This window comes from Sapajus apella, unplaced genomic scaffold, assembly GCF_009761245.1.
Source record: "Sapajus apella isolate SASKATOON/1434 unplaced genomic scaffold, GSC_monkey_1.0 scaffold146, whole genome shotgun sequence".
Classification (NCBI taxonomy): domain Eukaryota; kingdom Metazoa; phylum Chordata; class Mammalia; order Primates; family Cebidae; genus Sapajus; species Sapajus apella.
In genome coordinates, this window is record NW_022437086.1 from 1737006 (window position 1) to 1757348 (window position 20343).

The window sequence follows — 20343 nt, forward strand, 5'->3', positions numbered from 1 at the left end:
TGGAGGCAAAAGTGGAGGACACAGGTCACAGGACATCAGCAGAAGCAGCTTCATGTCCACATGGGCTACCTCTGCTGTCAGTTCCCTGTGGGCAATGTCACAAGTAGGAAATCCAAGCTCAGGGAACTCAAATCTCACGAGGGGTGGCAAACAAACCTTTCAAACCTTTGATGTAAAGGGAGACATATTTACTGTACTGGTTAGTTAACAAACTTGTCTTCTGCTATGGACGGAGCTGTCATCTTTCTCTTGTAAGGGTGTTCAATATTCAAACATCCTTGACTGGGCGATATGTAGCAAAGGCCTCTCATGGAAATGTGGGACACCAGTGTGTATGCCTTCTTTAGTAAAGTACCTGTTGAGGTTTTTTGCCCATTTTTAAATTGGGTGGTTTGTTTTCTTACAACTGAATTTTGAGAGTGCTTTATACATTCTGGACATGTGAGTTCTTTGCCAAATATGTGATTTACAATATTTTCTCCCATTCTGTAGCTTGTCTTTTCATTTTATGAACAGTTATTCCCTGAGCAAAAGTTTTTTGTTTTGTTGCCAAGTTTGGGATACATACAGGTTCTGTGGGCTGTGACTTTAATGTCAGTTCATTGTTCAGAGCTTTTGTAGTGCTGTTTGCATCTGTTTCATGCATGTGCTGATCTGAGACCTACAGAGTGGTCTCTCCCTTAGTTTCAATTTAAAAACCTTTGGTACTGAATAGCATCAGATCTATACATATGCAGGCTAGGGGTGAGTGTAGATAATGCTTTCTTGAGTTCTCCTCAGCAATTTTTCCCATACTTTTTGTTCCCTAGGAGTTCATATTTTCTTTCTTTTGTCCAGACAATTGGATTTAGTTACCCCACTCTGCCATGTCCTTCCAGCACTGCATGCACATTTGAGGCCAAGGATAGAGAATGGGGAAAATCAATAGTTCTCCTGCTTCAGAGTTTGGCTCTTGTAGTCTCTCATTTCAGCCATAGCTGTAGACAAAGCACACGATTACAGGGGGCTCAAGAGAAGGGGGAGATGGTAAATGGGGAGATCCCCATATTCTCTCTGACTGTTAGGAGTTCCCTTTCTCATGCCTGGAGCCCAAACTGGAGGACCTTTCTCTGCTGTGGAGTCCATTTCCAGGTTGGCCTGGTGGTATTGGATGGGAGAAAGTGGTAATCTCTTAGACAGCTGGGTGATACTTTGAATTCTGGTCTTCCCCGCGTCTCCATTTTGCTTTTCAAAATCCTCAAAAGTAGTGCACAGTGCATTCTGTCCAGGATCTGTGAGGTCTCTCTCCCCAGCAACTGCAGTCACTGTGCTCAGTTTTTCTTTGTTTTCATTTATGCCTGACTTCCTTCTAAGGATTACCCCTGTGTCTGCATGCCTTAATGTTCAGCCAGAGATTGTTGTTTGTTCAGACAAAGATTCAGATTGGGCTAAACATCTCAATCTTTAGTTAAGCTTCCACTCTGTTGAACAGATCCTGTGCCTAAACAGAGGAGACACAGGAGAACCCTGCAAAAATAAGAGCAGGGTTAGAGGGGAGGGCTTGAGATTTCAGTGCATTCCTTGGCCCAGACATAGATGCATCACAGAAAGTGGAAGTTTTCTCCATCTTTACAGCTGCTTTTGCAGAAGAGGATTTATTTTCCTCCTCACTTGGTCATGCTAGAAGACAGAACTCTACATCTCAAGTTGTGTGTCTTAAGATAGAGATCTTAGCATGCTTCCCCTTTACAGGAGCTTTTAGTGGTGACTTTCAATCCAGACTCTGTAGCCTGGAGTTTTAAAAAGCCATCATGATTTGACTTCCCACCTAACTTCTTTAGTTTGCCTTCTGTCTATACTACATCATTCATATTTTACATTTACCTTCCTACTTCTGAGGTCTTTGTGAAAGGCATTCTTCCTGTCCAGAATGTCCTTTGTCTTTATGTCATCTTTCTAAGACCCTTTCAACTCAAGACTCCTTAAGGCCTATCACCAGCATCCCCAAGTGGTTTCTCCATCCTCCCTAAGTCAGAATTAGTATGTCTGCTGCTCCCCAACAGTTTCCTTATACTTTCTATTTTTCCATATTTTTCAGTCTGCCTTTACTTACAGTTATGAGGCTCATGAGGGCAATGACCTGGCCTATCACTTGCATCACCAGTAACATCTAGCTCAATTCTTTGCACACAGTTGGCACTTAGTAAATGTTTGAGTTAAACTAATGATAAGATCCTCAAGGTATAGGGCTTAATTTTATCTGCACATGTGAGTCTCTTGAATGAATGCTAGAGAGTGCCGCTTTTTTTCTGTGCTTGTTTGGCAGTTTGTTTATGTGGTGAAGAATGAGTACGGGTGGTTTCAGTTTGAGTGGAAATTGTTGCATAGCAATTTACCATACAGCTGTGAGGCTATGACTAAATGAATTTAAATATTACATAGTAGAAAAGAAAACTGACTTTGGAACTTAAGATATTTCAATTTTTTCTCTTCTCTATTCTCTCTTTCTCTTCTTTTCTTTCTAGACAAGGCCTCACTGTCACCCGGGCTGGTGTGCAGTGGTGTGATCATAGCTCGCTGCAGCCTCCAACTCCTGGGCTCAAGCAGTCCTCTTATCTCAGCCCCCCAAGTAGCTGGGACTACAGGCATATACCATCACACCCCGCTAATTTTGTTTTGAGTTTTGGGGTTTTTCTTGAGGCAGAGTCTTGCTCTGCTGCCAGGCTGGAATGCAGGGGTGCTATCTCGGCTCACTGCAACCTCTGCCTCCCGGGTTCAGGTGATTCCCCTGCCTAAGCCTCCCGAGTAGCTGGGACTACAGGCACGTACCACTATGACTGGGTAATTTTTTGTATTTTAGTAGAGACGGGGGTTTCCTCATTTTGGCAAGGATGGTCTCGATCTCCTGACCTTGTGATTCACCCACCTTGGTCTCCCAAGGTGCTGGGATTACAGGAGTGAGCCACCGTGTCCGGCCACACCCAGCTAGTTTTTGTAACTTTTGTACAGATGGGGTCTTGCTGTGCTGCCCAGGCTTGTCCCGAACTCCTAGCCTCAAGTGATCCTCCTACCTTGGCCTCCCAGAGTACTGGGATTATAGGCATGAGCCGCTATCCCCAGCCAGGGTTTGTTTTTTTATAGTAGCCATCCTAACAGGTGTGAAGTGATAACTCATTGTGGTTTTTATTTGCATTTCCCTGATGATTAGTGATGTTAAGCATTTTTTCACATTTGTTGACTGTTCATGTTTTCTTTGGAAAATTGATTATTGATGTCATTTTCCCATTAGTTAGTCAGATTATTTGGGGTGGTTGTTGTTGTTGTTGTTGCTGCTGTTGTTGTTGTTGTTATTGAGTTGTAAGTGTTCCTTCGTATTCTGGATATTAACCCTTTATTAGATATGTGGTTTGCAGATGTGTTCTCCCATTCTGTGTTGATCCTTTTTACTCTGTCAGTAGGCTATTGTGTTGTGCAGACATTTTAAAGTTTGATGTAATGTATTTGTTTGATTTTGCTTTTGTTGCCTATGCTTTTGGTATCATATCCAAGAAGTCACTGCGAAATCCAGTGTCAGTAAGCTTTTCCCCTAAGTTTTCTTCTAGGAGTTTTCTAGTTTCTAGCCTTTAAATTTAGGTCTTTGATGCAATGTTAGCCCTTCTTTTAATGGGTTCTTTGTATTTTGGGCAGCGAATAAGTCTTTCTTTAATATGTCTGTGTCAGGAATTTATTGTATTTAACTTTTCTTTTTTCTTTCTTTTTTTCTCCCCTCTTTCCCTCCATCCCTCCTTCATTCCCTCCTTCCCTCTCTTACAGCTTGAAAATAATGGAATCACTCACTTTTTATTCATAATTGCTAAGATTTTAGTTAGTAGAATGATAATTCATTTTCAACATCAATTTCTTGTTTGTTTATTGGCTAGCAGGAAGAAGATGAGCCTTAAGTCTGAACGCCGAGGAATTCATGTGGATCAGTCAGAGCTCCTGTGCAAGAAAGGATGTGGTTACTACGGCAACCCTGCCTGGCAGGGTTTCTGCTCCAAATGCTGGAGGGAAGAGTACCACAAAGCCAGGCAGAAGCAGATTCAGGAGGACTGGGAGCTGGCGGAGCGGTAAAAGAACTTAACTAGAGAAGTTTGAACAGTGACATGACTGGATGCATAGTCCTGTCACCATCTAAATACATTTTTCTCTTCTGCTTTGAGCTATTAGCAAATCAGTTTAATATTAAATAATAGGATTTTTTTCCCCCACTTCTTTTCAGCCAACATTTCATGAACAGCTTTCAGTAGTTTCTTCATTTTGTGTTTGTCTTAACTTCTGATTATTTTCTTTGGTTTGTATTAGTCTTATTTCTCAAATTGAGACAGTAACCTCCTTGGAGTGGAAGAATGGGAATAGGCATATTTCATGGTAAAGATTAAATGAGCTAATAAATGTGATGTACCCAGCCAGGGCTTGCAAATGACACTCATCAAGCATTATTTCCCTCATTCTTTTAATATAATATATTCAGCATGGCATCTAGCTCAGTGATAAAATACAGTGGTAGAAATCTGTTGACTTGTACACATCACGTAATCCTCGCATTATAGAAATTTAACTTTTCCTTTAAAATGAGGTTAGTCAAAGGCAGTTTGTATTATCTGGAAATGCAGTGATGTTAAAAATTAAACAATGGGCCAGGTGCAGTGGCTCATGCCTGTAATCCTAGCATTTTGGGAGGCTGAGGTGGGAGGATCACCTGAGGTCAGGAGTTCGAGACCAGCCTGACCAACATGGTGAAATCCCATCTCTACTAAAAGTATTTAAAAAATTAGCCAGGTATGGTGGTGCATGCTTGTAATCCCAACTACTTGGGAGGCTGAGGCAGGAGAATTGCTTAAACCCAGAAATCGGAGGTTGCAGTGAGCCGAGATCGTGCCACTGCACTCAGGCTGGGTGACAGAGTGAGAGTCTTGTCTCAAAAAAAAAAAAAAATTATGAGATGGCTAGTGAGCATAGAAACTAATAAAATGCCATGAATAATGTTAATTCTTTGCCAGAACATTGTAGAAATTCTAAAACTGCTTCAACAGAAGAAAGTCAAATGGAACTCTGCCAACTCTTCTTGCTAGTTTTTCTTTTTTTCCCCCCCGTCCAGTCAGCCAGTATTTATTGAGTGGCTACTTTGCTGGCATCTGTGGTGAACTCAGAGAATTAGAAATCACACATTGCTTTCAGTGACTGGTCAAAAAGAGAAAATTTTAGCCCAGAACATTAATGATCTCCTCAGGCTTTCCACTGCATGCCTGATACTGTCAGTAGCAGATTCTGTTTGAGAAACAGAGTACGGGCCACTAGGCATGAACTCCCTCAGCTTCCTCCCCTCTCCGCATAAAAATGTACTAATATTTTTATAGTAACTTCTCGTCTGTCCCAGAGAAAGATATGCCTCTCTTCCACACTCAGACTTAACTCCTCCACCTGTGATTTTTGTTTCTATTTCTTATTACTTTTAATTGTGACCCTGCTAAATCACTTGGAAAGTTTGTAAAAGCAGTGATTGCTGTACCTCAACCTCAGAGTCTCTGATTTTAGTCACTTGGGAGTAAGACTAGAGAATCTGCCTTTTTAATAAGTTGGCTGGTGATGCTGCTGCTGCTGTCTAGGGAATCACACTTGGAGCACCACTGTCTTACAGATAGTGCTTGAGGTTTTTTATTTTTATTTATTTATTTATTTATTTATTTATTTTATTTTTTTTTTTTTTTGAGACGGAGTTTCGCTCTTGTTTTGCCCAGGCTGGAGTGCAATGGCGCGATCTCGGCTCACCGCAACCTCCGCCTCCTGGGTTCAGGCAATTCTCCTGCCCCAGCCTCCTGAGTAGCTGGGATTACAGGCACGCACCACCATGCCCAGCTAATTTTTTTTTTGTATTTTTAGTAGAGACGGGGTTTCACCGTGTTGACCAGGATGGTCTTGATCTCTTGATCTCGTGATCCACCCGTCTCGGCCTCCGAAAGTGCTGGGATTACAGGCTTGAGCCACCGCGCCCGGCCTATTTTTATTTTTTTGAGATGGAGTCTTGCTCTGTTGCCAGGCTGGAGTGCAGTGGCATGATCTCAGCTCACTACAACCTCTGTCTCCTGGGTTCAAGCGTTTCCCCTGCCTCAGCCTCCTGAGTAGCTGGCACTATAGGTGCGCAGCACCACGCTCGGCTAATTTTTTGTATTTTAGTAGAGATGGGGTTTCACCATGGCCAGGATAGTCTAGATCTCCTGACCTCGTGATTCGCCCACCTCAGCCTTGCAAAGTGCTGGGATTACAGGTGTGAGCCACTGTGCCCAGCCAAGTTTTGTTTGTTTGTTTTTGAGACAGGGTCTTGCTCTGTCACCCAGGCTGGAGTGCAGTGATGCAGTCTCGACTCACTGCAACCTCTGCTTCCTGGGCTCAAGCAATCCTCCTGCTTTAGCCTCCCAAGTAGCTAGGACTGCAGGAGCATGTCACCACTTCCGGCTAATTTTTGTATTTTGCATAGAGACAGGGTTTCACCATATTGCCCAGGCTGGTCTCAAACTCCTGAGCTCAATTGATCTGGACGCCTTGGCCTCCCAAAGTGCTGGGATTACAGGTGTGAGCCACCACACCTGGCCTGTGTTTGGGAATTATTACAGGTGGTTCATATACAGCTAATCCAAAGCTAAATTTATTGCTTTTATTTATTATTCTCCCCATTCTGAACATTTTTCTCCTAACCCTTCTCCTGAGTCAATTAATGGCATTGCCATTTACCAAGTTAACTACAAAACCTTGGTTTCATTCTTGATTTCTCTTTCACCTCCCTTGCTACCTACAACTTGACCAAGTACTATTTCTTCCAACTCAGAAAAGTCTTTTGAATTTTACCTTTTCTACTCCTATTTTCCAGGTACTTATTTTCTTTTACTTAAACCTTTATAGGCCGGGCACGGTGGCTCAAGCCTGTAATCCCAGCACTTTGGGAGGCCGAGGCGGGTGGATCACGAGGTCAAGAGATCGAGACCATCCTGGTCAACATGGTGAAACCCCGTCTCTACTAAAAATACAAAAAATTAGCTGGGCATGGTGGCACGTGCCTGTAATCCCAGCTACTCAGGAGGCTGAGTCAGGAGAATTGCCTGAACCCAGGAGACGGAGGTTGCGGTGAGCCGAGATCACGCCATTGCACTCCAGCCTGGGTAACAAGAGCGAGACTCCGTCTCAAAAAAAAAAAAAAAAAACCTTTATAATATACTCTTACTTCTTGTCACTGCCTCTAATTTCTCTACCTTTCAAGCTGTTCACATGACTACCCACATTATCTTTCTAAAGCACAGATCTGACAATGAGAACTTCTTGGATTTGGATTTACAGTCTTTCTTGCTTCCCCACCACATGATGAAATCCAGAAGAGTGGGCTTAGCAATCAAGATTCCTAACCCTCTGGTGGCTTCCTGTATATCCAGCATCACAGTTCATTACACCCCCAGTGCTCTGGCTACATTCAGCTTGTTGTGAAGCAAACCACAGGCTTGCACATTTGTAGTTCCTTCTTCCTGGAATGTCCTTTCATTTAGAATCCTGTTTATCCTTGTTAGTTGCACCTGCAGTCCCAATGACTTGGGATGCTGAAGGATGAGAATTGCTTGAACTTGGGAGGCAGAAGTTGCAGTGAGCTGAGATCATGCCATTGTACTGTAGCCTCAGTGATGGAGTGACACTCTGTCTCCAGAAAAAAAAAAAAAGGATCCTATTCATCCTTTAAGACCCTGCCCAAACATCACTGTTGTAAAGCCTTGTCAGACTCTTCCAGCAGATTGAGTTCTTCCCTGTGTTCTCATAGCACTATAGCACTCAATTTTTACTCTCTGCTGTAGCAGCTGTCCTATTATGTAGCAGTTGTTTACTTACCTTTTCCTCTTTTCAAATCTTGAGCTTGTTAGCGAAAAGGACTAGACCTGATTTCTTCCATGTAACCCTACAGCAGTTGTTGAATGACCATGAGAAGGTCTCGTTTGAAATCTGTAGTGCGTGAAGGGCAGTCCATCCCATCCAGAAGCTATCTGAGACTTCAGACTGATTTGGTATATTTGGTCTCTAGTTTTGAAATCTTTAGATCCTCCTGAATTAATGGAGTAATAACCTTCAGATACAGAGAAACCTTGGAGAATATCTAGATCATTCTAATCCTGTCTTGAATTGCAGACTCCAACGGGAGGAGGAGGAGGCCTTTGCCAGCAGTCAGAGCAGCCAAGGAGCCCAGTCCCTCACGTTCTCCAAGTTTGAAGAAAAGAAAACCAATGAGAAGACCCGCAAGGTTACCACAGTGAAGAAATTCTTCAGTGCGTCTTCCAGGGTCGGATCAAAGAAGGGTAATGTTGTGATACTCGTTTTTTTCTTGTTTTCCTGAGTGAGACACAGAGTGGATCCACTATGCTCATAGACTCAGCTTTGTAATTTCTGTCAGTTTTCTGGAAACATCAGGTCAGATTTGAGACAGAAATTGGGTTTGAGGGTCAGACAATATATGAAACCAATTCTCTCTTTGATTGAAAGACATTGTGTTTTAGAGAAATTTGTTTACTCCATAGGAGGAATAAAGAGAATTGAAATAGGTAGTTTTGTTTATGAAATTCATCCCCATCCAAATGACTGTCCCTTTGGCTGTTTTGTTTTTGTGTGCCTTTTTTTTTTTGGATCCTGGTTTGTTCTGTTGTATAATACCCTCACTGTACATAGCTTGTCAGAAGTGGTGATTTCTAGGCTTGAAAGCCATGTGAAAGATTTTTTTTTGTCCGAGAGCTTATTTGAGAGACAACTTGTATCTTGAGGAAGTGTATTGAGAACATACAGGAAAAGGCCCATGTTGGGCTCTTGGGGGAACAAAAATAACCCATAGTAGCTATTTTTTAGTGCATGGAGTTGTATGTAGATGATCATATTCACCTTGCTTCTTAAAATGCCATATAACCAGCAAGAAGTTTGTCACTTAAGTTACAGTTTTTTTTTTTTTTTTTTTTTTGAGACGGAGTTTCGCTCTCGTTACCCAGGCTGGAGTGCAATGGCACGATCTCGGCTCACCGCAACCTCCGCCTCCTGGGTTCAGGCAATTCTCCTGCCTCAGCCTCCTGAGTAGCTGGGATTACAGGCACGCGCCACCATGCCCAGCTAATTTTTTGTATTTTTAGTAGAGACGGGGTTTCACCATGTTGACCAGGATGGTCTCGATCTCTTGACCTCGTGATCCACCTGCCTCGGCCTCCCAAAGTGCTGGGATTACAGGCTTGAGCCACCGCGCCCGGCCTAAGTTACAGTTTTTTTACTAGTGTGAGCAGACAAGCCAGTTGAAGTGGCCCAGCATGAAGCAAAAGAGTCTCTGTTGTAAGGCCTCAGTCTCTGAAAATTTATGTTGGTACTCAGAGTTATGTAGTCGATGTGAAATGGTCAGGGAACCAGGAACCAGTATTGATGCTGTCAGAAGACTTGTTCTTTGGGAGCCTCTCTCTTGCTCCCCAGTTCCTACCCTGGGGTAATTGTGATGAGGTCTTCTCCCCTGAAGGCAGGGAAATGAATCACAAGAGTGTTACTCCTTAAGATCCTTGCTGGCCTTCTAGGTTTTGTGACTTTCTTTTGTTTTATTAAAGGGAAATATTGCTTATAACCAAAAACACACTTCTCTTTTAAGAAATGGATAGCGGCCTGATGTGGTGGCTCACGCCTGTAATCTCAGAGGCCAAGACGGATGGATCACCTGAGACCAGCCTGGGCAACATGGTGAAACTTTGTCTCTACAAAAAATACAAAAATTATTTGTGCACAGTGGCACGTGCCTGTAGTTTCAGCTACTCAGGAGGCTGAGGCAGGAGAATGACTTGAACCCAGGAGGTGGAGGTTGCATGAACCAAATTCCTTTCCCCCCCAGCCTGGAGAGAGAAAACCACTGCCCCTCTAAAAAAAAAAAAAAAAAAAAGAAAAGAAAAGAAAAGAACAAAAATTAATTACTCTGGCTGGGCGTGGTGGCTCACGCCTGTAATCCAAGCACTTTGGAGGCCAAGGGGGGCAGATCACCTGAGGTCGGGAGTTCAAGACCAGCCTGACCAACATGGTGAAACCCCGTCTTTATTTAAAAAAAAAAAAAAAGTAAAAAATTGTAAAAGAAAAAAAAGATTACTTAAAGGCAATCAATTGATTACCTTTCATATGACAAATTTGAAGTTGTTTCTTGGTTGGCTGCCAGTTGTAGCAATTTGTCTCTACTAAAAAGCAGAAGAAAATTAGTACTTGCCAGAGATTAAATAAGAATGTATTGGGCTCATGATTTATTTATTAGGAGGTGGAATAGCTGGGTGGTTAATAAGGTGACTTTAGAGTCACTCCTGGTTTGAGTCCTAGTTTTGTTATTTACCAGCTGTGTGACCCTGGGCAGAATAACCTCTCTTGAGTCCTGTCCACACGGAGGGACAGTAATGCCTATCAGAGACATGTGATGAGGATTAAATGAGTTGACCTGTGTAAAGAGCTTAGCACAGTGCCAGACAAACACGGTACATTTCCAGTAAGTGTTAGCTATTTTAAAATGCAAGTTCTTCTTCTGATAGAATAATCTTGCAGGAGCTGAAGGACATTTATTATGAAGATCATTCATTCCTATTTAGCTTAAAGTCTGTTTCGTGCTTTGGGAAAGTTTCATAACCCATATGAATTTATGATGATATGTAGTGAAATTACAAGTATTTATGATAACAGATGAAATAGTAAAAAAAATTATAAAATTATCAGCTCTAATAGCCTGTTTTCCAGATGACAACATGAAAGTCCATAAAGGTTAACTAATTTACCCAAGGTCGTACAATGAGTTTGTGTATGATAACTCAGGTCACCTAACTCCTGGTTCAATATTTTTCTATTATATCCCTTTATCAAATGTGTATACTTCAGGAACCCAGGTTATTAATACATATAATATTCAATATATATACGAAATTAAGTTTCTGTTACTTAAGTACGTAATTGTCATTTATATTCTCTGACTATCCTTGGTGATTTTAAAAACCTGTGTCCTAAAAGCCTCTGTACAGTGTACATTATACTGTGGAAAGAAGTTTTACAATTTAGTGCAGAGTCTATACTTTAAAAAGAAACAATTCTGGAGCCAGGTGCAGTGGCTTGTACCTACATATAATCCCAGCTACTTGGAAGACTAAGGTAGGAGGATTACAGGAACCCAGGAGTTAGTGACTGCGGTGACCTATGGTTGTGCCACTGCACTCCAGCCTGGACAGCAGAGCAGAGTGAGATACCATCTCTAAAATGATTTATTAATTAAAAAAAGAAACAATCCAAGTGACTTTTATTTTAAAAATATGCATGCAAAATGGTTTTTACCTTTGTTCTTTTCTCCCCACCCCCTTGCCTTTTTGAATGATAGATCTGTACTTTAGATTTTTTTGTTCTTTAGTTGTTTTTTGTCTGTAGATAAGTTAGCCACGTAAATTTCGCATTTCACACTGATAATTTTTTTGCCCATTGTGTGTAGATAAGGTTAGCCTAAGTGCAGTTTTAATGTATTGGGTCTAGGCTAGATACAGACTTTTGTATTCTGTTTTCTTTTATCTTCTTTAGTACCTGATGTTCTTGGTATTTTACTTGTTTCTATTAGTAGCATAAAGGAAAGCTTTTATGCCAAATGTAGCAGCTTGGTAGCAGACAAAATACAAATAACTTTCTAAGGAATTTGAAGAATATGTTCACATTCTATTAGAGTTGGATACCCCTTCAGAGAAAGTAATTGGAATATCTTGACAGTAAAGACTCAGTTAAAGTGTTTTAGTCTCCACAGTAAGGGTGAGTGAGCTCTATAGAGGTATAGTGGCTGGCCAACCTGAGATACTTGATTATACATTCCAAAATGCCCTTTTCTTTTAGAATTCCTCTAATCTTGTCATCCCAGGTAGAATCTGTGTACCTCTTTCACAAACAGATCTGAAGACAGTGATCCTACAAAGAAGCTTTTTTCTTTTTTAGCGTTAAATACCAATACCACCCATACCTTAGATTCTAAATAGTATTCATTAAAGTGAACCAGGGTTTCTTGGAGAAATGACTAATTCTGGGACTGGAGCAGGGAAAAAAAGAGCCCCTTTAATATTTTGGGGATATGTCAGAGGATCCAGAAGCCAGCTTGGAGGGATTTCCACTGGTCAAGTCTGGGATAATTTGAGTGTCAAAATAAATAAGGACAATAAGGCTGGGTGCAGTGGCTCACTCATGTAATCCCAGGATTTTGGGAGGATGAGGCATGTGTTATCACCTGAGGTTGGGAGTTGGAGACTAGCCTGGCCAACATGGCGAAACTCTGTCTCTACTAAAAATGCAAAATTAGTCTGGTGTAGAGGTATACACCTGTAATCCCAGCTACTCCGAGGCTGTGTCAGAAGAATCACTTGAACTGGGAGACAGAGGTTGCAGTGAGTTGAGTGCCACTGCACTCTAGCCTGGGCAACAAGAGTGAAACTCCATCTCAAAAAAAAAAAAAAGAGAGAGAGAGAGGTTGGGGAATGGAAGTCTTGCTAATCATGGTCTACTTGCTATAACTTAAATATTAGCGTTTTGTTTCTGTATTAAAAACATAAGGTACATCCAGGTGCAGTGGCGCATGCTTGTAATCCCAGCACTTTGGAGGGCAAGGCAGGAAGGTTTTTTGATCTCAGGAGTTGAAAACCAGCCTGGGCAATATAGTGAGACCTCCATCTCTTAAAAAACAAAAACTAAAAAATTAGCCAGTCTAGTGCCTGTAGGGCCAGCTACTCTGGAGGCTGAGGTAGAGGATCATTTGAGCCTGGGAAGTTGAGGCTGCAGTGAGCTGTAGTCACCACACTACAATCTGAGTGACAGAGTGAGACTCTGATTCAAAAAAAAACAAAACAAACAAAAAAAAAAACTACAAGGTGACTTTAAGTTGAAGAGCAAGCACTTGCCATTTGAGCCCTAGCCAAAACTATAAACTATAATGTGGGTGAAGTTGTTGTTTTCCATATTTCCTCCTTCTTCACTTCTTTGATCTTACACACTGAATCCCTATTGACTGTTGAAACAACTCACCTCCTCCCTGCATACCAAACTCTGAATTGTGTCTCACTTTCTACTCTCTAATCCAAACTTGTAGCCTCTTAGTAGGGGTTGATATTTAGGAATCTTAGAGAAAAACAACCAAGTGTTGATTTTAGTAACTTGTATGTTCATAACTAGTTAATTGAATTCATCCTCATTTACATTTTTAAAGGGGTTTTTTTTTTTTGTAAGCAGAAGTGTCTCTTTGGAAAATTATGTGTGGGAGGGAAGCATGTCATAAGCAAAGCAATAAAGGAAATGAGTAGGGTTTTCCTGTCCTTGACTGGCCTACAGACCTCCAAAGTCAGAGGAATTTGTGTTCTTCTGAGGAGTCTTCAATCCTCTTTGACTTACTGAGGTAGTTGTAGCATAGTCAACAGCTCAGGCTTTGGATTTAAACGCACAGACCTGGGTTCAAATTCCAGTCTTTGCTATATAAATGACTGCAACATTATTCAAGTTACTTAACATATTCAAGCCTGAGCTTCCTCATTTGTAAATATCATGTGTACTACCTGATAGACTTGAGGATTATACAAAGTAGCATTGTAAAAGTACTTAGTGCTGAATAGGCATTATCTATATGTAAGTTACTAACATATTATTATTTTTTCAGATGGAATATGTATTATGTTTTTATTGGGTTGAGTGTTTTATCAGTGTGAAGTAGGTCAAGTTGGTTGATAGCATTGTTCAAGTATTCTGTCTTTACTGACTTTTTAAAAATCACCTCTCTGTCAATTACTAAGTGAGGAATATTGTAATCTCCAAATATCATTGTGAATTTATTTCTTCTTTCAGTTCTATCAAATTTTGTTTTATGTGTTTTGAAGCTATATGATTAGTATAAACATATTTAGGATTGCTGTATCTTTTTGAAGAATTAACCCCTTTTTTATTATGAGATGCACCTCTTTGTTCTTGGTAATATGGTCCATGGCTCTTTTTTCTTTTCTTTTTCTTTTTCTTTTTTTTTTTTTTTTTTTTGGGTGTTTTTTTTTTTTTTCTTACTCGGGTGCGATGGCGTGGGATCGGCTCACGGCAACCTCAACCTCCTGGGTTCAGGCAATTCTGCCTCAGCCTCCTGAGTAGCTGGGATTACGGGCACATGCCACCACACCCAGCTAATTTTTTGTATTTTTAGTAGAGACCAGGTTTCACTATGTTGACCAGGATGGTCTCGATCTCTTGACCTCGTGACCCACCCGCCTTGGCCTCCCAAAGTGCTGGGATTACAGGCGTGAGCCACTGCGCCCTGTCTGGTCCATGGTTCTTAAGTTTACTTTGTCTAACATTAGTATAACCACTTAAGCTCTTTTCATTGTTTCAGAGTATCTTTTTTTTTCATTAGTTTTTAACATATTTGTATCTTTATATTTAATTTCTTACAGACAGCATAAAGTGGGTTCTTGTTTTTTAATCTAATCTGATAATCTCTGACATTTAATCAGAGTGTTTATACCACTTATATTTAATGTGATTTTTGATAAGGGAAGGTTTACCCCTTCCATCTTGCTCTTTGTGTTTATCCCATCGTGTCTTAGTTTCTTTTCATTTCTTTTCTTGCCTTCTCTATGACCACACTTTTGTCTCCACTATCAGCTTGTTAGCAGCTATAGCTCTTTGTTCTGTTTCTTTTTTTTTTTTTGTTACTGGTTGTTCTGGGGTTTACAGAATACATCTTTTTTTTTTTTTTTTTTTTTTTTCCTGTTTTTATGCTTTCTCTCTGGGGATACAGAATACATCTTTAACTTACCTACCTTCAAATAGTATTATACCACTTTAAAGAAAAAAGAAAAAAATGTAAATTAATAGTATTATACCACTTTACATGTAAGAATCTTAAACAGAATTCTTATATTTCCTCCTCTCACCCTTTGCATCATTGTTCTCCATGTTACTTGGTGATTCTTTCTCTCATCTTGGGTAATTTCCTCATATGCATGTGCCGTACTCAGCCACAATCAAAGGGAACCCTCTGCAGATACCTGGAGCTTCTGTGTAGCCCTCTCCCCTCTGTAGCATTTGCATGATACTTTGCCATGCAAATTCTGGTAATATTGGCCTCCCTGAACTCCAAATGCTGTTTCCTGAATTCAGTAAGTCAGCTAGGCTCTGTTTGAGTGGCCTCTCCCTGTGCCGTGACTTTAAAACTCTCCCAGCAGTGAGCTGGGACTCTGGGACAGACTGGATTTCATTCCCTTCTTTCAAGAATTAGTCTACTGTTTGCCTGTTGTCCAGTGTGTGAAAACCTTTAGTTTATATATTTGTCTGACCCTTCAATTGTTAAGATAGTGGAGTAAACCTGATCCCATCAGAGTATTCCATCATTACTAGAATTATCAGACAGAGAAGGATTCAATTCCAAATAATAAAGAAATTTTTCCTAATTATACAGAAGTCAGCACAATCTTTGGTTTTACATTTAGATAAAAAAAATTTTAGAAAAGATATTGACTTTTTGGTTTTGGATTAGATTGTACCTGATTTATTTATGTCTTTAAAAAAATAAATAGATAGTATATCCAAATGGCCAAAACATAAAAGATATGGTCAGAAGTCTCTTTTCTATTTTGTCTCTCACCCATCTAGTTCCTAAGCACCACTGCTATCCTTCCCCCCGTTTTCAGACAACTTTTGTTATTAGTTTCTTGTGTGTTCTTCTGTGCTTTTATATTGATTCATTAAAAACACCTATCCTTATACCACTACCCCCTGTTTAACATAAAACATAGCACAGTGTACATACCTTATTTGTATGTTTATTTTATTATTTTTTTTGAGACGGAGTTTCGCTCTTGTTGCCCAGGCTGGAGTGCAATGGCACGATCTCGGCTCACCGCAACCTCCGCCTCCTGGGTTCAGGCAATTCTCCTGCCTCAGTCTCCTGAGTAGCTGGGATTACAGGCATGCACCACCACGCCCAGCTGATTTTTTGTATTTTTAGTAGAGACGGGGTTTCACCATGTTGACCAGGATGGTCTTGATCTCTTGACCTCGTGATCCACCCGCCTCGGCCTCCCAAAGTGCTGGGATTACAGGCTTGAGCCACCGCGCCCGGCTTATATGTTTATTTTTTTTAAGAGACAAGTTCTCACTCTGTCACCTAGGCTGGAGTGCAGTGGGACGATCATTGCTTACTGCAGTGTCAAACTCCTGGGCTCAAGTGATCCTCCTGCCTCAGACCCCCCCAAAATAGCCGGCACTATAGGCACACACCACCATGCCTGGCTAATATTTTTACTTTTTGTAGAGACAGCATGTCAGTATGTTGCTGATTTACTTTTTTTCTTCCAGTACATTTATGAGCTCTTTCCATATTAGTACATAAGAAGGATGCTTCTTAATTTTAAAACTCTATGGTATTTCATTTTATGGATCAAAGGATAATTTAATTAGTTCCTCAGTGGTGGCCAGTTATTTCCAGTCTTTTGCTATTACAAGTAATGCTGAAATATACATATTTCATTTTGTACATGTAAAATTTCATGAGTAGAAAATTTTGGGGAAATACAAATGTTGGGACCGGTGCAGTGGCTCGTGCCTGTAATCCCAGCACTTTAAGAGGCCAAGGTGGGCAGATCACTTGAAGTCAGGAGTTCAAGACCAGTCTGCAACATGGTGAAACCCTATCTCTACTAAAAATACAAAAATTTGCTGGTTGTGGTGGCACTTGCCTGTAATCGCGGCTACTTGGAGACTGAGGCAGGAGAATCGCTTAAACCTGGAAGGTGGAGGTTTCAGTGAGCTGAGATCATGCCACTGCAGCCTGGGTGAAAGAGCAAGACTCCGTCTCAAAAATAAAATAAAATAAAACATACTTTTTTAAAAAAGTATTTTTCTTTTTAGGAAATTATTGGGATATGGGGAACTTAAATTCCTTATAAACATTAAAGAGTATAGTTCAAAATCAGAAGGCTTCAAATGTGTTCAGGGACCAAGTGGTAGTTCATACTTTGAAAGCACTTAACTGCCTATTACAACATTCTTATCTCTCTTCTGTAAATGTCCAGTTTTCCTTTCAGTGTATTTATTTGAAGAGGGGAAAGAATTGTGTGCCCAGCTGATCAGATGGTGTACTGCATGTTTCTCTTTTATCTTCATTGTATGCTTTGTTGTGTTCATCATGCTATTAGTACTATGGGTGCATTCTTTCACTTTGATCAGTATGACTCACCAACTAAATGGTGGGTAAATAATTGTGAGTCTCCACAAAAGCATGTTAACCTTTGCCTTTTTGTTAAGTAAAATGGGATTTGGAAAGGTTGTCTAACATTTATAAGTCATCTAACATTTCAGTGCTTCTGTTGATTGTTATTCTATTTGTTGACTAGTTTTATAAACTAAAGCAGTCTTTGTGAAGGTTGCCCAAAATAATGGTGCCATTTCATTGTTCATGATTGAATATATAGATCAAAGCATGGTGTATTTTGGCAAAGAAATACTAATAGAACAACATTCATTTCAGTAGGAGTATCTTTTAGGTTATGTAGTTTTGTATACTCATACTAGATTCTACTTATAAAACAGATTTAGTTTACTTGAAGGAAGGTTGTCCAACCATTCAAACATAAAATGATTTAAATTCAAGTTTAACTTTGATTAAACATAATTAAAAAAAACTTAAGTTACATACTTAAAGTAATTCCATGCATGGATCTTTTATGTAATGAAACTTACTATGTTTAATTTTCCCAGCAGAAATTCAGGAAGCAAAAGCTCCCAGTCCTTCCATAAACCGGCAAACCAGCATTGAAACGGATAGAGTGTCTAAGGAGTTCATAGAATTTCTCAAGACCTTCCACAAGACAGGCCAAGAAATCTATAAACAGACCAAGCTGTTTTTGGAAGGAATGCATTACAAAAGGGTAGGTTGAGAATAACCACTTAGAAACATAAAGTTTTGGTTTTAGGAAAGGTCTTAGAGATAACATAGTGCAACCTTTTCATTTTACACCTGAGAAAATCAAGACTGAGAGATGTTAAATTACTTACCTAAGAAAAGCCTCTGAACCAAACTAAAACCCAGCTCTCAGGCTAGTACTTTTCCACTGCAACTCAGTGGCATTTCGATCAGCTTTGTGTGGAAATTCTGACCTTGAAGCCACTTGAATTATGTGCTTTAGTAACAGGCCTTCTTAACTTGTGACCTTGTAAATAGTATAAACTGCCATAGTAGATCCTTAACCCTGTGCAGCAATTATTAGCTGGTGGCAATAATTTTAACTGTTGTTGTTGTTGTTGTATTCTGTTTTGTTTTTTGTATTTTGAATTTGAATTTTTCTCATTCAGTTAGAGAAAGGAAAGTTAGAATTTAGACATTGAAAGGGACTTTAGTAACTATCAAGTTTCAGTCCCTTTATTTTATACATGAGGAAGTTGAGAGCTAAAGAGGTTAAGTGACTTGTCCAAGGTTACACAGCTAGATTTTGCCAATGTCAGGTAGAACTTGTGACTTCCACACCTGTTTCTTTTACCCTTAATTTCTCACCCATGATTTCAGTGGCAATAATTCGTAAGACTGCCTGTAAAGGAATTCATTTTGTAAATAGGGATTAATTCTGTTGTCACATTCTGTAACCATTAAGCTCAGAATTAGCTCTAAAAGTTCCTTCTGTGAAGTAAGGAAGTGTTAAAAAGAAAAAGGAAATTAGAAAGCAGCAGGGTGTTTAACTTTAGTTATATTCTAGCTGTGGTCAGAAATCACAGTGGACTGTGTTAATAATTTTTAAACACTGAATTATATAATATTAAGTAGTGGGCTTGTGTTGAAATAATTTTTAAACACTGAATTCAGTTTGTAAAGGAGAAAAGTTGCTTTCTCATCTTTCAGAAGTATGATTAGACTGTGTAAATAAGTAGCTCTCTTTCTTTAGGTATTTTTTCTCTCTAGGGTAAAACGTTTAGAGTTAAAACAAGTGGGCTGTCATTGATTTTTTTTTTTTTTTTTAATTAGGATCCATGATATCCTTATTATGGAAAAATTCAGACTTCATGTGACACACACCTTTGATTTTTATCAGATCTAAAAACTGAGGTTTCGTATTTATTTTTTTCTTGACCCCACATGAAATGTTCATAGGATATCTATACTAAGTTAGCATATGTATACTCTAGTATATATAACATATATGCTGTACAATAATATGTTTTAGAAAATTGTTCAACTCAGAATTGATGTTTTCTTTTGCTCAGAAGTGTGATGTGTTCTTGTTCTGTAATAATTTAGTAGACTTCTAAATCAGTATACTAAAGTAAAGAGGTAATAACTGGTACAAATATCACCATGCATATTTTTAAGGCATCACTAGTTTATATCAGAGACCTGGATATGGCCTGAGATTCCTCCTGTGTTAAGAGCCACTAAGCCACCTATTTTCCATTTCTACACTATGTGTTTCATGGCTAGGTGGCCAAATCCTGCGCATGTATCTTAGTGTCTACATGGAGTCTGCACATATCTGATATGAAAGAGATGTTTTTTAAGCTGAATGTCCCTAGAGAAGCCCTTTTGGCCTTTGGCTGCAACTTATTGTCCTTTATAAAATTTCTGAGATCCAGAAGAGTGATCCACTCTTGCCCACATTTTTCCCACATCATTTCTGTTTTCTCCAATTCTAGTATATGCCTGTGGTGAGCAGCCTTTTCAGCGTAGTGTCAAGTCTAGAAAATTAAATCTTTTTTCTGAACTTGGCCTCTCAGAGAGCTGGGATTATAGGTGTGAGTCACCGCACCCAGTGCTGTTCAGCAAATACTATTGTTTGCTAATGCTTTTCTGAAGCTTGTTTATTTTGCTATTTTTTTCTTTCTTACTATTCTTACTAGCTACTTAATATTAAAGCATGTATACTCTTATAGTACCTCTATACATTCTTTAAAACAAGATATTTCTATTGCAAATAAGACAGGTAGCTGTGCCATTAACACAAAATCGTTTTATGTTGAACATACAATTGTCATCAGCTATTTTTCTGTTCTTACTAATCATCATAGCAAGAATTTAAGTTGTTGAGCCAAATTAATAAAGCTTAATTTTAAAACCTTAATCTGTACAACATAACTTGAATTTTTTTTTTTTTTTTTTTTTTTTTTTTTGAGATTAGAGTCTTGTTTTGTTGCCCAGGCTGGAGTGCAGTGGCATGATCTCAGCTCACTGCAACCTCCACCTTCTAGTGTCACATGATATTCCTGCCTCTGCCTCCCAAGTAGCTGGGATTACACACATGTGCCCACATGCACAGCCGATTTTTGCATTTT

General features: G+C 39.7%; 1 protein-coding gene across 8 annotated transcripts in view; it reads left to right on the forward strand.

The window, feature by feature from the left end:
• RABGEF1 (RAB guanine nucleotide exchange factor 1) overlaps positions 1–20343 on the forward strand; it is a 77227-nt gene that overhangs the window by 27824 nt on the left and 29060 nt on the right. For 2 of the 8 annotated variants that reach the window (XM_032264689.1, XM_032264683.1), the window contains 3 exons: positions 3900–4088; positions 8182–8348; positions 17785–17954. In XM_032264689.1, coding sequence (XP_032120580.1) covers positions 3910–4088; positions 8182–8348; positions 17785–17954 — 516 coding nt within the window. In that variant the 5' untranslated portion in view covers positions 3900–3909. Of the gene's footprint in view, positions 1–3899; positions 4089–6336; positions 6474–8181; positions 8349–17784; positions 17955–20343 lie in introns of those variants that run through there. The other 6 variants (XM_032264686.1, XM_032264687.1, XM_032264692.1 and 3 more) reach the window with 5 other exon arrangements.